Source organism: Typopeltis vanoorti, chromosome 6 (assembly GCF_054136105.1).
Source record: "Typopeltis vanoorti isolate ZY-2024b chromosome 6, IOZ_Tvanoo_1.0, whole genome shotgun sequence".
In the NCBI taxonomy this organism is placed as follows: Eukaryota; Metazoa; Arthropoda; class Arachnida; order Uropygi; family Thelyphonidae; genus Typopeltis; species Typopeltis vanoorti.
Window position 1 is genome coordinate 34,042,849 of NC_143554.1, and position 17,896 is coordinate 34,060,744.

The window sequence follows — 17,896 nt, forward strand, 5'->3', positions numbered from 1 at the left end:
AAAAAAAAAAATTGTATAAGCAGGACTAATCCGTAGATAAAGCGGTTTTCATTTCCTGTTCGTTTTATTCACAGTTTATTCAAAAAAAAAAAAAAAAAACTTTTTTGGAAAGGCGCAGAACATTAATCGCACACACAAGAAAAATACTAGGCGCCGGCGCTCCGTGTAGTACATATGTTATATCCACAAATGGAAAATTTCTTGATGCAAGTTGCAGGTTTTGAGAATATGCTAGTTATGTTTCTGCAACATTTTCTTTTCTTTCTTTTTTTTTTTTTTTTTAAATATCCACTAAAGCCTTTCTTTCAGATATAAACGCTTTATGCCTATTTCTTTAAGGTGCTTGCTAACCATGGCTCTCAAATATTACGACACTACGAGTACTGAAGACACTAAGCTTCTGTGATTGTTGTTCGTCTAAATAAATAAAACCCGGTATAACAAACATAATCAACACTATTTTCTCTCTACTACTCTGTTACACACCAACGATGTACTTGTAGATGGTATGATGTCCGCTTACAAATCCTGAAAATCACAGACTAGATTATGATGGAATTACTCAGCATAACACGGATCACCAATGGGGCACGCACGTCACATTTCATCGCGATATCAACTATTCATCTCACAATGATTCGTTGGCTTATATTGTGTCCAAAACCAAAGCACGAACACTATTTCTGATGATTACAACCGCAAATTCAGACGAATTAGCTTCTGGCAATTTGTATAATTGGCGATTTCGAGTAACAGCAGGTATACATTTGAATTATCGAATCGCGCGCCAAAGTAATACTATACATGATAAAAGACAAAAGGCTGTGCTATGTGTTCGAAGGAAGCTCTTATCGTGAAGGAATAAAGTTGAAATCGTGGATGTCTTGTAATGTCTCAAAGATACCATCTACATGAGTTCACATTATTGGGAAATTTATTGGAAAGCTTGAAAGGCTGCAAATTTACTGATATTGCCAGAGTTTGGAATCTCACATAGCATTGTATCCAGGTTCATTGCAGCGTTTCAAACATGGTTTCAGTGGTGGTGTATCCATAAAAATTGGACAAGACACCAATGGGTTAATGTACTTTACAGATGAGTCGTTTTTCCTTCGATTCTAGACGACACTTGATCTGGCGTGAAAATAGTACTCGGTTCCACTCTAGGGGTTCTGGCACCTCAATGCAAAGTTGATAAATGATAGTATTAAAACGTGTTTTTATTCTATTTTTTCTACCCACTTCAGCAACCCCGACGTGTGTGTGCAGGAAAAAAGGAATATGACTGGCGAACGATAGTGCAAAGAAGTTCTTTGGCATCATGTTCGATTGTTCTGGTACTGTTGGCAGATTTCATTTTTATGGATGACGATGCTACACCACATCGTACACAATTAGTGGAGATAGATCTGGAGCCCGAGGATACTAATCGAATCAAGTGGCTAGCATGCTGCTCAGATCTCATTCCCATAGAACACGTTTCAAACGTAGTGGGAGCATTGCTGCTCGAAATTCCCCTCCAGAAAACAAAGCCTTATCCTTGCTCTGAGGGAGGAGTGGGCCAGTTTGCCTAAGAACTCCCAGACCATTTGGTGCTATTGCATGACATTATGAGAGCTGCATTGCAGTTCGGGGTGGACATATTCCATGCTGAAATGTCACTCCACATAGTTTTCTGGAAGCTCTGTACATTCCTGCGACTATAATGATGAAAATTTTTTCATATATAGACAAAAATGTAGTTTGTCCTTAGCTTTTAGACAACAGTGTATTTTATTCAGATATATGTGTGTGGTGATTCCTACTTAACATTTCCTTGACTCATACATAATATTGAACAGATTTGATTTTGTAAAAACCCTGCATATAGTTTAATTCTTTATATGCCTTTGGGCTATAATTTTATTAGGGATTATTATTATGAAACATTTACATTGCAAAAAAACACTTAACAGGCTATTAGATATAACTTGGTGCCATAACAAAAATGAAACTAGATTTGCACAGATATACAGATATATTCTGTACAGATGTACAGAAAAATAACTTCTTTTTCAGAGTGACTTACCATATTACGATACTCGAATACAATATTCCATGATTAGTTTTTGATTAACGACTTCTAAATTCTATGATCTCTTTGAATTCAGATTTGATCAGTTCTTACATTTTGATCCTCTAAAGTTCTCTGAACTGCATCAATCCATCTATATTTCAGTCTTTCTTACCTACACTCTTCTAACAACAGTTTCTCTAATCTTTCATCTTCCCATTAGCACTGTTACTGTTGAATATTAAAAATATACATTTCTCTGATATTTTTGATGCACTTTTTTCTAAGGTTTGCAGTTTTGTGCATTTAGTGCTAGACAAAATGCAATGATTCTAACATTATGGCCTTTAAGGATCAATTTTGCCAAATTCTTTTGGTGGTTAAAAATCAGTTTCCCTCATGACAGAACGGGAAAAAAAATCTAACTTTGAAATTAGCTGGAAAATCAACTTAGGAAAAGTCCCTCCAATCAGTACGTAGAATCAAATCTAATACATATTTCTGCAAACCCAGCATAAAAGAAGTTATGCTATGCATACATCAATCTATTTTTAATACTTTCAGAGATTTAAAATTGTCCTTCAGTGGTATTCAGAGGTTTTTACTGTATCAAACTGAATTCATATATGATTAATAAAAAAAATAATTGTATAAGCAAACAAGCATTTCAACAGAAATGAAATGATCTGAATATAATCACAATTTTCCTATATTTATGAAACCTTTTTTTCTTCCATTAGGCAATTTAAACAACTAATACTTACTCTAATAAATTTAGTTTAATCCTTTATCCAAGTGTGAGCAAACAAAGTTTGTACCTGAAACTATCTTCAGGACTGGGGTAAGATGGTACAACACCAGGCAACTCTTTGCGAAGGTGGAGCAAGCTTACATCACTGCTATCTCAGTATCTCCCATAAAGCAAAACACATCTCCTTGCAGATATGTATAATGTTACGCATTAAGGGAAGGGCCACTACCCAGACTAGTTTCGACCTTTATTGAGGTCTCTTCAGTGGGAGCCAGGCCCAAGTGAAGATACCAGGCAGAAGCATTAGCAAGGTTATCTCTACCTATAGGAGTTTCCAAACGGTGTGCCACCTTTTTAATAAATTACTCTGGATTTAGAGAAAGAGTTGAAAGTTTATTTTTCACTTGGTTAGACTATAATAAATTTAGTTTAATCCTTTATCCAAGTGTGAGCAAACAAAGTTTGCACCTGAAAGTATCTTCAGGAGTGGGGTAAGGTGGTACAACACCAGGGCAACTCCTTGCAAAGGTGGACCAAGCTAACATCACTCCTCTCTGAGTTGCCATAAATGGCAACTCTGAGAGAGGAGTGATGTTAGCTTTATCCAAGTGTGAGCAAAATTTGTTTGCTCACACTTGGATAAAGGATTAAACTAAATTTATTATAGTCTAACCAAGTGAAAAATTAACTTTCAACATCTTTCTCTAAATCCAGAGTAATTTATTAAAAAGGTGGCACACCATTTGGCAACTCCTATAGGTAGAGATGATCCTGCTAATGCTTCTGGTTGGTATCTCCACTTGGGCCTGGCTCCCACAGAAGAGACCTCAATAAAGGTCGAAGCCTGGCTCCCGCTGATGAGACCTCAATAAAGGTCGAAACCAGTGGGGGCTATTATGAGTTCGCTCTCTTAAGGTTTTTGCCTTAAGGGAGCAATTCGAGTCTCCGGGGAAAGTGTTTTCCAGCCCTGCCCGGTGAGGGGCTTTGTTGGTGAATGCTTTTCTTTGGAATATGAGCAGTTCTGCTCGGTGGTGGGTGGAAGGCCATCACTGAGTGGAGCCAACGCTGATATGGACGGTCTTTCGCCCACAACTGAGTAGCCTAAGGATCGTCCGAATTTTTAGAGACGGCTTTACTTATTCATAAGGTCGAAACTAGTCTGGGTAGTGGCCCTTCCCTTAATGCATAGCATTAGACATATCCGCAAGGATGTGTTTTGCATTATGGGAGATACTGAGATAGGAGTGATGTTAGCTTGCTCCACCTTTGCAAGGACTTGTCCTGGTGTTGTACCACCTTACCCCAGTCCTGAAGATACTTTCAGACACAAACTTTGTTTACTCACACTTGGATAAAGGATTAAACTAAATTTATTATATTCTAACCAAGTGAAAAATAAACTTTCTCATCACTTGCCTTAATATACCATAATGCAAAGCCCATCTCCTTGCATAGCATTATGCATGTCTGCAAAGAGATGGGCTTTGCATTATGGGATACTAAAGCAAGTGATGAGAAGTAAATCCACCTTTGCCATGCATTGCCCCAGTCCTGAAGATACCTCAGGTGCAAACTTTGTTTGCTTACACTTGGATAAAGGATTAAACTAAACATAATTTATAGAATTATAAATTTCTATAAAACCAGGCTTCTAAAACCAAGTTAAAAAACTTCCAACATCCCTATCCTTTATCTGCAGGACATATTTTACCATCCAAAAGTGAGCCTTCATATGCTGCTACTAAGAGTAAAATTGTGAAGTAGTTCAGCGGAAATTAGGACAGGATTTCTCAGTGCACATCTGTGTGTACTATGGCACTTATGTACTACCACTAACATTCACATGTTGAGATATATACAGCATGTGGCAAAATATTATGCATATTAAAAAAAAATAATAACACTAATGTTCCTCTAACTTTTGAGACTGAGGGGCAGTCAATTTCTACTGTTAGCCAATCAGAGACAACTGGTGACTATCACATTCACTAGCGATGGGGGGGGGGTCATCTGCAATGAGTTTTCTGACTGATGGAAATACCCATGCAGTCAACTAGTGGACAATACTTTGAGAACTACTGTTTTAGATTTGACTACAATACAGAACAAACTATTAACATTTTTCATAAATCAAAAATTAGAAACCTGATAATTTTCAACAGACTACTATCTTTAACATCCAAAAGCAGCCACTCCATCTTGATTAATTTAAAACAAAAGTGGTTTACTGAGTAAATAATTTTAGAATATAAATTACCCACAACTCCTCAATAATAGTATTACAAAGACACATTCCTTAGCATCAATGCTTAACTCACTAATCACAGGTGGAACTGATTTAAAAAAAAAAGTTGATTTTTGGAGTTGTGCATTAACCAATCTGCTAGTTTTAAGTGAAAAATTGCATATATTTATTAAAAAAAAAAAAAATATTTATTGAACTCACTAATATTTTGCTGGTTTTTTACCCAGGGCACAATGATAACTGTGACAGGCACACAGCACTAAACAAAGTAATTGCAGAAACAATTTAAATTGTAACTGACACTTGATGTCCTTATATGATGTTCTCTATGGGTTGGATAGCTACAAAATTAATTTAGAGCAGTCCAAGCTATTAGGTCTTAAAATGACAGCCTTCCAGATCTTTAGTAAATTAATGCAACCATATTTGTTGAGTTTGGGAGAGTGCTTCATAGCTGATTCTAAAAATAGCCTCTCAGACCTGTAACAACTTCTATGTAATATATGTGAAGGAGCATCCAGAGTATGGTCTACTCATGACAGACCATCCCAAGTATGGTCTGTCATGGGTAGGAGGGATTGGGGGGGGGGATGCATGTAATATTTTATCTATTTTATGTGGGTTGTAGCCATATTTATTCATAGACCTAGGATCTTTGTGCTACTTACACTGTAAATAGCTACCACTCATAATGGTAGGTATTTACATAAACAATCACACCACCACCCTTTCCAATAATAGGGCATCCTCAAAACTTACTCACTGAGAACAGGGCTATTTGTTCAAATGACTCAGCACTGATACTGAGCTTTTGGGCCAATGGCTACAGTCTATATAAAATAGATAAAATATTACATGCACCCCCATCCCTCCTATACCCAACACACAGGATCACACCAAACCATTCCCGTTCCATACATTAAGGATGTGTGTGTGTATATATATATAACAAAAGCTCTTTGTAAATATGATCTCCTTACCACTTTAATTCAATCAGCTACTTTTTTTTTTATATGTTCCTCTAAAGATTGACTACATCCTCTTGAACATCCAGAAGTGTATAAAGTTCCATGCATCTGCAAGTTAGCCTACTTTGGACAGACTGGTAAATCAGTTAACATCTGATGGCAAGTTGGGATTGGCAAACCACATTCTGGATGCTCCTTCACATGGAATCAGATGGAGAAAAACATCTACATTATATTATATAGAAGTTGTTAAAGGTCTGAGAGGCTATTCTTAGAATCAACAATGAAGGCTCCCAACATCAACAAGTATGGTTGCATTAATTTATCTGAGATCTGGGAGTATATAATTTTAAGATCTAATAGCTGGACTGCTCTAAATTAACTTTGTTGCTATCCAACACCATGTAAGGACATTATGTGTCAGTTACAGAAACAATTTGAATTGTTTCTACAATTACTTGGTTTAGTGCTGTGTGCCTATCAGTTATCATTGTGCTCTGATGATGCTGGGTAGAAAACCAGCAAAATCTTAGTGAGTTTGATACCCCCCCCCCCATTGGTGTTGGTTATGCCTTTAAGCATTATTATGAGTAATGAACAACAACTAAGCCTTTCTTATGTACTACAGAAGTAATACTCTTTTTCTGAGTTAATATTACTAAGATTACAGATTATGCTATTAGGCTACAATATTTTAATTAACAGCAGAAGAAAATTAAAAATTAATACAACTGGAAACATTCAGGAATAATAAAGCATTGAAAAGACTCACGTATCCCATGGAAGGCTTCTAGAAATAAAACTAATTAGATGCAAAATCTTTCAGTCACATTGGTTGTGACATAGTTAGCTTAGATCTGTTCTTTGACAGCTCTTATTGATAAATTTACACCTACATTTATTGGCCTCAATAGTTATAGTCAAGTAGCAATGGTGGATATAACAAGATTGGAATAACTATCTTATTGAAGGCAAGAAGTGCATGAAAAAACAGCAGTATGTTAAGTCCTAGAGAATTTCTGGGTTATCTAAGCTCTGGCATATCTATAGTACAGTACGATAGGTTTCCAAATCCAGGATTGTCACAACAAATACTCAAACACATATTGGAATACTGAAACAAATTATGGTCTAAAAAATACAATATATCAGTGGAATTGCATGCCCATTTAAGTTAGATGTGCTGCTGTGTGGCTTATGCAACCCACATTACCAAAATTCACATCAATTTGACCATACGATTGCATTGTTATTGAGGTATGAAAAGTTTTATGAGAGCATAGCATATAGTGCTCATCTTAATTGGTCCAGTGCAATCAATTCTAAAATAACTTTGAATACTTTAATTTATCAATTAATATAATTTTAAATATGGAAAGCATAAATGTCAAATGAACAATAGCTATGCTTCACATGCACCATTTATATGAGAAGCACAGAGGGCTTATGCTTCATAGTGAGACATGAGTAATCTGAATTTTGATATGATTTTTAAATACAGCCATATAATAAGCACAGAAATCAGAAAAAAAAAAGTAATCACTTGGAAAATTATTTTTCTGGAATTTGCGAAAGTTCTGGAAGAAAAAAGGGACGTTCAGCATATTGTTAACATTTTCCCATTGTAAATATGGACCAAAAAAAGGTATAAATTATTTATAGAAAATTACTTGTCGATATCGGTGTCCTAAAACACATCAGTTCATACTTGATGCAAAACAGATAAAACTCTGAAAACAAAGACAGCATCTCATGACAAACAACAACGTTCAATTAGATTGGTTGACACAATAACTAATCACAGTCAATGATTTATGGATGGTATTGTCTCAGTGCCCACCCTGTTTCACCTTCTGGTTGGTTTAAAACCACTGGATTGCTAAGAATTTGACCTGCTGAACCATTTGTTCAAAGGGCTTAAAGTTGTCTGTATTTGTGATTGCACCCCAAGCTATTAACCTGAATGCAATGTTTAAGCGTTGAAAAGTGTCCTCTTCATGAAGCATTAGTATATTGTATTTAATTTTAGGAATCATGCAAAACCAGGAAGCAATTAGGGGATTCTTTAACAGGAATAAATGCAAAAATATAGTATCGGTGATAATGCTATTATGTGGGTATGCACCGCACACCCAGAATACACACCCCTGACATGTGTGTGTGTGTGTGTGTGTGTGTGTGTGTGTGTGTGTGTGTGTGTGTATGCATGGCAAAGGGGGGGGGGGTTCACAATGAATACAGAATCAATGAGTAAGCAACTGTTTCACATGCACTTTTTCACTAGTTTTTTTTTTTGAACTAGGATCTTTCTGAGGTTTACACTGAAAAATTGTCTCATAAGCAACACAGAATCTGATTGATCCACAGATGAATCACTTTAAAGGGGGAGGGAAATGCTGAAAATATGAGTATACTGAATAAGCAGATCACTAAAAACTGAATATATATTCAGAAGAATATGACTGAACATATTCTAAATATAGCTGACAGCGTGTAATTAATCACTTTCACTGCACTGCCTATGTAAAAGAAAATGCCGATAATGACACTAAGCTACTATAAATTGGTGCTGATAAAACTTAGAATAAAGTTTCAAGTATTGGTTTTGTATGATGAAAAGAATGCTCTTTTCACAGTTGCTGTGATTACAGGATATGCATGTGGTTCCCTGTAGTTAGCAAGTCCTTTTACAAATTAATCACTGAAGAAATGCCTATGACTCGACAATGACAATCTACAAAATTTTCCTATAATTTATTTTCATCCAAGATAAATAATATACAACAGAAAATTACATTTAAAAATTAAAACTTTTATAACTGATAAAAACAGTTCTTAAAATCTAGATTACAAACTATCTTCATTATATGAATTTCATGTACAATTCAACAGTTTACAGGAAATTTGCTTAGGAAATGTTTCTTCAAAAGACACTATAAAACTTGGTTATAATGCATATTATCATCCCCTTTTGAAATGCATATTTCACATTTTTTACTTAACACTGTACAATGTTCCAGGATTATGTACATTATTTTTGATTTTCATGATAACGGCAAAAGTCTCCTCCAGATAAAGATACTTGCCTGCACTTCTGTCCATCCTTTCTCTTACCAATACACAAACGTTTTGATGGTGTAGAATGTCGACTTGTACTATAATAAAATAAATGCATTTGTAATTTCAAAAAACATTTAGATGATTTTTCGGCATTACAGTGTTATAAAAAACAACTGAATATTAAAAAAAAAATTGTCTTCCATTATGTATTTTAAAATGAAGTGAACAGTAATCACAGCGAATGCAATAACAGATGTGTATATTCATTCATTTGTAACAACATTATCACAATGTTCTCCATAGAAATTATGACTTTTTTTTTCCCTATTGCAAACTGCATTTTTCATAGATCAGTTATCAAAAAATGCAGTGCTAATGCACCTTTAAAAACTTATAGTGTATAAAAGGAATAGAACTATAAATAAAAGGAATCAGATAAATAAAGGAACTACTGTGGAGACCAATACTACTCTGAACTTCCATTAAGTAATAAGATCAGTAGTGCAATACTGATAGTAGCATAAAAAGAATCAGCATTTCACTAATTCTCTTTATATTCCTCCCAACCCTCAGATGAAGATGCATACAGTGAATGTGGGTCTATTTTTTTTGAGAGAGAGATTTTCATCTTAGGTATAAGCTAGCATTTGCTACTTTCCTCCTTTATAATTTCATGCTAGCCTTTATATTCTTTCAAGAATAACAGTTTTTAGCACCACTATATTGTTGATGAAATATCATTGCATTACTTCAATGATGTAAATTAAAGATACCAAGAAATTATATACTTGGTTTAATCCGTTATCCAAGTGTAACCAAAAAGTTTGCACCTGAAGTATTTTCAGGACTGCAGCAACTCGTATAAAGAAGCTAATAATTTCACATCACATCATGTCTTATGGGGAATTATGGAAATACAAGCAGGACCAGAGGTCCATTTGCATTTTCATAATTCCCGATCATCATTTCACAAGGCATCCAAATATTGCCCTAACTAAGACCATCTCTATCTTATTTTTCATACTTCCACTACTCTTCTCATATTTTGGTAATTTATACCCTCAGTCCCAACATCTAATTCTCATTTCCCTAGCCTGACACATTCTCTTCCTCTCAGCATATTGCCATTCACTCAAATATCCATTTACAGTCAACAGATTTCACTTTCAAATTTATCCCATACTTCCACAAAATTCAAGACCACTCTTCCTACACATCCTAGTTATTATACTTCAGCAAAAAATTCACCCCTACTTCTCTCTCTCTCTCATTTTATGTCTTCAAGTTGCATTCAAAAACTAATTTTTCTTTTCCAGTCTGCTTCCTGTTTTCTTAATAGGACCCACAAAATATGCATCTACAGTTCATGAAATGGAGTTAAACCGAGGCTATTAAAAACATTTCACAACATATGACAAATTATACTGCAAAATCGACATTAGTGACATTTCATATATCAAGTTTTAGTGTCAATAAATTAATGCTGCATTAAAAAAAAATTAATAAATATTTGCCACAATTACTCTGAAGTATATATATATATATTTTTTTTTCTGACAGTAACATACATCTGTCCCATGTAGAAGTGACCAACATTTACTTTTAAGTAAGATAAAAATTAATATCACATTCAAAAGAAGAGCATGTAAGAAAATTTTTTAAATAATTAAAGTTTAGCAGCTTTCTCAGGTCAACTGTACTCAACTATACAAAAATTATTGAAGAAAAATTCAAACAATTCAAAAACAAGAACCAAACCTTGGAGTCTCAGTGGCAAGCTCTGATGAAAACAATGACTGATTCAGCCAGGGAGGCATGTGGTGGAGTTTGGTGGTAAGGCTTATGTATTGGCCTACTCATACCTGTACTTTAAGGAAATTACAGCATAGACTCCATTAGTCCACATTATGATTTCATTAAAAAATACTGTTATGTGATGAAGTAGTCTGCAAGGATAGAAAAATAAGGTGGACACAAGAAATTAAAGAAGCAGCTGTAGAAAAGCAGGAAGAATACCAAAAGTTCCCAGCAAATAAGTTGCCACGATGCTCTAAAACAGAGCACTGAAACTGTGTTCTGGAACTCCAGTGTTCATGAGAATCATCCAGGGATTCTGTGAGATTAATTTGAATTCAGGGATGTAAATAGATTATTTCTATTGCATCAAATAATTTAAAAAGTATCATTTTTGAATTGAGGTGCGAGGTGTCTACTGCCCATTCCCAGCATTAAAGTGTAATACCTAGTTGAGTGGTTTACCCATTCCTAGGTCAGCCAATCATAGATGCAAATGCAAAACATCAAAATAAGTGATGTAGAAAAGAAGAAAGCATACCAAATGTGGAGTATAAAGTGAAATCCAGTGACAGGAAGAATGCATAATGGGAACACAATTTATATCACAAGTCCAGATATTGCTCCCAACATTTTATTTACACACACATGAGAGTGGTCTGAAAAGTTCTCAGATGAAAAAGTTCTAACAATGAATTTATAATTGAAAAACGAATTTATAATTTCAAAATTATTTTTATTTTTCAACATTGTTCAGTGCCAATTGTTAAAACACTCCAAGCACTGTTCAGAGATTTTCATGCAAGTGCATTTTTGATCTTCTGTGAGCAAGCATGGCACCCTTCGCGTGCAAAGGTTTTTCATATGCAATTCTTAATGCAAAATATATCCTACACATTCTTTTGAAATGCCTATAGTCTCAGCAAAATCTTGAAGCAAAAGTGTTGTCTGTATCAATTGAAACGAATAAAATTGAATATCATGTGGTTATAAAATTCTTTGAAAAAGAAGGTTTAATGCCAAAAGAAATTCATTCTAAGTTCATAAAAGTTTATGGGCACTCTTCTCCTTCATTTTTGACAGTTAAGAAATGGGCTGTCGAGTTTAAACCTGGCCATACCAGCCTTGAAGATGATCCACATGAAGGACATCCAAAAAGTGTAACAACACCAGAAATCATTGATCAAGTGCATGATATTGTACTGAATGACCGGCGAGTCAAAGTGTGTGAAATTGCTGAGACTATAGGCATTTTCAAAAGAGCATGTAGGATATATTTTGCATGAAGAATTGCATATGAAAAAGCTTTGCACAAGATGGGTGCCACACTTGCTGTGAGCAAGCATGGCACCCATCATATGTATGTATGTACACACACACACACACACACACACACACACACACACACACACACACACACATGCGCATATACGAGGGTGATCTACACAAGGTGTAGATATTAAATAATGAGACTGGTGGCAAAAATGTGGTTTATTATTACAATTGTACGACTTAACTGTTATCTCCCTTCAACATACTTCCTCTATCTATACAGCATTGCATATGAATTTTCCATTGTTGGAAGCAGTGCTGCAAGTCATCAAGTGTTATCTGTTTCAGTAGTGCTGCAGTTTCTCCTTTATCTCATCCACTGACTGAAAATGGGTGCCCTTCAATGCAGATTTCAATTTTGGAAAAAAATAAAAGTGGAGCTGAGTCCGGCAAGTAAGGTGAATGGCCCAACACTGGGATCTTCTTATCAGCCAGATACTGCTTTACAGACAGTGCACTGTGGGATGTAGCGTTGTCCTGATGGAGAATCCAAGCGTTCTTCAACAGATTGGGTCTCTTCTTCCTAATTCATTGTCTCAACTTGGCCAGAACCTCAAGGTAATAGTTGGTTAACTGCCCGACCCTCTGGTACCCATTCAACTATTACCATACCATTGATATATATATATATATATATATATATATATATATATATATATATATATATATATAAATAAAAAAACGATCAGCATTGCCTTCAGTTTTGACTTGCTCATTCTTGCTTTTTTTCATTCTTGGTGACATGGGAGTTTTCCAGTGTTGGACCATCCACCTTACTCGCTGGACTTAGCTCCATGCAACTTTCAGGTTTTTCCAAAGTTGAAATCTGCAATCCGCATTGAAGGGCACCTATTTTCAGTCAGTGAATGAGGTAAAGGAGAAAATGGCAGCACTACTGAAGCAGATAACATCTGACTTGCAGCACTGCTTCCAACAATGGAAAATTCATTTGCAACGGTGCATAGATAGAGGAGGGGAGTATGTTGAAGAGGATAACAATTGAGTTGTTAACTGTAATAATAAACCACATTTTTGCAATCAGTCTCGTTATCTAATAGCTACACCTTGTGTGTGTGTGTGTGTGTGTGTGTGTGTGTGTGTGTGTGTGTGTGTGTGTGTGTGTGTGTGTGTGTGTGTGTGTATTTTAAACAGTTGTTGTTTAGCAGCTAAATGTGACAGTTCATTCTTATGATCACAATGAAATTGTAACATCTTCATATTAATTTATCAAACAGAATAAATTTTCCAATCGATGATAATTTAAAAAAATAATTAATAAATTTTAATAGATTTACCCTTCACTATGGGCCTTTGGTTAAAAATCAAACAACTTAAACAGAAAGCTGAACAAACAGAAGAAAAACATGAAAATTCTTCAGCAACATCTGCAATTGATTTACAATCAACTTCTGAAACTTCAGCATGCCAAACATCCATTTTGGAAAGTCTAAGGGGCCTATTAAAATACAGAAATTAAATGAAGTTGGTTCTAAAAAAAAAGGAAACACGATGAAAGCTACTTAAATTTTGGATATACTTGCGTAATGAAGATGAGCCAAACAGAGAATGTGTCAAATGTGAAAAATCCATAGTAGTCTGAATTCTGCAAAATTAAGAAGACATATGGAAAGTAACCACCCATATTGAAAGGCTTGAAATTTGAAACATTAAAATTTCAAGTGTAAATATGAAGAGCTCAAAAGCAAGAAAAATATTTTTCAAAGTTTATGTCAATCAATAATGAAAAATCGCTTGAAGTTTCCTACCTCATTAGTTATCATATTGCTAAAGAAGAGGAGGCATATACAATTGGAGAAAAATTAATAAAACTGTGCATCAAAGACTTAATTATCTGTAAGATTGGTGAGAAATATGTCAAAGAAACTGATAGGGTTATCCCCATCTTTGATATAACAGTTGCTAGATGCATTAGAGATATGTAACTTTATTGTGAGGTAATACTGTATGATTTAATATCTTGTTTAAAATTTTCTCCTCATGGTTTCATAATGCAATTAGATGAATCTTTGGGACATTGCTGGTTTGGCTATTTTGATCATTCTGGTACTATATTTTTAATTTAACTGTCCAAGAGCATATTCTTATGTGCTAGCCTCTTAAAGATAGATTTACTGGTGAAAACATTTTTGATGATATATATCATCAAAAATTTTACAAAAATTTTGGCATACCTTGCAAATATATTTTCAATTTTAAATGAAGTAAATATATTCCTCCAATGAACTAAAACTCATATATTTAAAGTAAATGATAACATAAATGCACTGGATTCTGAAATTCAATTTATGAATTTTGTATGTATGAAACAATGGCAAACTGTTTTGAAAAACCAAGCTACTTCTATATATATGGAGAAACATGGAATATCTTGGAAATCATTTTTCACATTAGTATCAACAAAGCCAAATCTTTATTGGGTACCAAGAAAGGAGTCATATCAAGAATAAAAACAATAGCTTCACATATTATGTTGATGCAGACAGCAAGGCGAATGTTCTCACTATGAAATGAATTCCAAAGAAATGAAAGATGTTTTAGATGACATTATGAAAATCATTAAATTTATCAAATTCTGGGAGCTAAACTCAAGATTATTCTCATTACTTTGCGAGAAGTTCTGTAGTTCTCACAAAATATCGCTCCTAGCAGAAGTACAACAACAGTTATCCAGAGGAAAAATTCTGAGTAGATATTATGACTTGGAAAAAAAAAAAAAAAAACTTAACTGAAACATGATTACTGCTCCAAATACATGAAAACATATGGATTCAGATTATGGCATACCTTGCAGATATATTTTCAATTTTAAATGAGGTAAATATATCCCTCCAAGGAACTAAATCTCATATATTTATTTAAAGTAAATGATAACATAAATGCACTGGATTCTGAAATTTGATTAATGAATTTCATATGTACAAAACAATGATATAAACTGTTTGCAAAACTAAGCTACTTCTTGATACTAAATGATTTGAATCTTCATAAAATTGTTCAAGAATATATAATATAATAGAGCATTTGATGAATCTGCAAGAATAGTTTCCGACACAGAATCATAGAATTGGATTAAAAACCCATTTGATCATTGTCACAGTGAAAATTTATCCAGGGAGAGAGCAATTAATTGATATATCTACAGATCTGACCTTAAAAATTAAGTATCAATGATGGGAAGAATTTCTTGATTTTTGGTCACAAATTTACACTGAATATCCTGAAGTGTCTGATCATGCCTTTTGTTACAACTTATTTATGTGAAAAGGCTTTTTCACATATACAGCAACAAAAACAAAACATAGGAATAAAATGATGCAGAACCAGAAATGCACTCACAACTGCAATCAATAAGACCAAACAATAATGTTCTTTGTGGAAATTAAACAAGCACATCCAAGTCATTAAACTGAAGTATGATTTTTCATATAATTTGTTAATCATGTTATAATAAAATTTATTTGTATGTATTTAGTGAATTTATTATTATTTAGTTATTAATTAATAAATGGGTTCATTAAAGCATTTATAAATAGTTTCTGTTTATATTGTATTAAATGTATTATTGCAACATTACTTGTAACATTTTGTTTAAGTATTACATGAAAAGTATTTATTAATGGGTTTTCAGACTGATTTTTCAGACTGATGGGTTTTCACTGATTTTCAGACTGAAAAGGGTTCCTCAGGTGTCTCAAGTTTGAAGACCACTACTCTAAAAGAATAGAGATCTAAGATATCTGTAAAGTAACTAAACAAAAAGTCATGGGACCTGATGGTGGCAAAATATTCTAGAGGCTACTGAAAAAGATAAAGAAATGGAGGAAAGAGTACTTACTGTAAAAGAAATCAAAGATGATAATGATTTCATGAAAACTGAAGATAAAGGTGTCTAGAATCATTACTTTGAAAGACAGTTAAACAAAACAACAGTGACAGAACAGTAGCATAAAATTTTCAAGAGGAAAGCAAACAGGAATACTTGAGGAAGAAAAAGTCATCAAAAACTTGAAATGTGGAAAGCCAGCTCAAGTAGATGACATTTGATCAGAAATGCTTAAATATGGAAGTATAAAAGTTTTGCAGTGCCTGCACTGTATAATTCAGAGTGCTTGGTGAGAAGGTCAAATTTCTGAAGACTGGAGTGAAGCTCTCAATTGCTCCCATCTATAAAAAAAGTGAATAAAGCTGAATGTTATAATTACAGAGGAATTTCTAAGTGTTCGCTTAATATTTATGCAAGCATACTTCAAAAGAGGCTGAGAAAAATTCTGGAAGGGAAACTTGGCGAAGCTGAGTTCAGTCCAAATAGAGGTTGTCAAGATTACATTTTCACTTTATGACAAATAGTGTTGAGAAATATTATAAACTTAGTTGCAAACAAAGTTTGCACCTGAAAGTATCTTCAGGACTGGGATAAGGTGGTACAACACTGGGAAACTCGTTGCAAAGGTGGAGCAAGCTAACATCACTCCTATCTCAGTATCTCCCATAATGCAAAACACATCTCCTTGCAGATATGTATAATGTTATGCATTAAGGGAAGGGCCACTACCCAGACTAGTTTCGACCTTTATTGAGGTCTCTTCAGTGGGAGCCAGGCCCAAGTGGAGATACCAGGCAGAAGCATTAGCAAGGTTATCTCTACCTATAGGAGTTTCCAAATGGTGTGGCACCTTTTTATTAAATTACTCTGGATTTAGAGAAAGATGTCGAAAGTTTATTTTTCACTTGGTTAGACTATAATAAATTTAGTTTAATCCTTTATCCAAGTGTGACAAATAAAGTTTGCACCTGAAAATATCTTCAGGACTGGGGGTGAGGTAGTACAACATCAGGCAACTTGTAGCAAAGGTGGACCAATCTAACATCACTCCTATCTCAGAGTTGCCATAAAGTGCTTAATGGCAACTCCTATAGGTAAAGATGACCTCGCCATTGCTTTTGCCTGGTATCTTCACTTGGGCCTGGCTCCCACTGAGGAGACATCAATAAAGGTCGAAACTACTCTGGGTAGTGGCCCTTCCCTTTAATGCATAACATTATACATATCCGCAAGGAGATGTGTTTTGCATTAAGGGAGACACTGAGATAGGAGTGATGTTAGCTTGCTCTATCTTTGCAATGAGTTGCCCAGTGTTGTACCACCTTACCCCAGTACTGAAGATACTTTCAGGCACAAACTTTCTTTGCTCACACTTGGATAAAGGATTAAACTAAATTTATTATAGTCTAACCAAGTGAAAAATAAACTTTCAAAGTGTTGAGAAATCATGGGAATATGACAACAATCTCTACTTAAGTTTTGTACATCTGGAAAAGGCATATGACAAGAGGCTCAGAGAAAAGATTCTCAAAACACTTCAATTATATGGGATAAATTGAACATGATATCGAGGAATACACAGTTTAAGTTGCAAGTTAGCAGTTAGAAGTGAAAGAAATACAGGAAGATATTTTGATATAAAATCAAGGGTAAAAGATAGTAACATTATCTCCACTCTTATTCATCATTATTATGAATGGCATTATAAAAGAAAGTGGCATTAAATCTGATATTAGAATCGTAGATGTCAAACTTAACTCTTTGCTTTTCGCAGCTGATGTTGAAATCCTGAACACACCCAATGTAAGGCTGAAAGAACTCTAAGTAAATTGAATTACAGATGTAACAA

The 17,896-nt window shown here is 34.4% G+C and overlaps 1 protein-coding gene across 3 annotated transcripts in view; it reads right to left on the reverse strand.

Moving 5' to 3' along the window:
• Positions 1-8,756: 8,756 nt before the first annotated feature.
• Positions 8,757-17,896, reverse strand: part of LOC150105372 (protein brambleberry-like) — a 108,540-nt gene continuing 99,400 nt past the window's right edge. For all 3 annotated transcript variants that reach the window (XM_090394741.1, XM_090394742.1, XM_090394743.1), the window contains one exon: positions 8,757-9,172. In XM_090394741.1, coding sequence (XP_090250867.1) covers positions 9,049-9,172 — 124 coding nt within the window. In that variant the 3' untranslated portion in view covers positions 8,757-9,048. The remainder of the gene's footprint in view (positions 9,173-17,896) is intronic.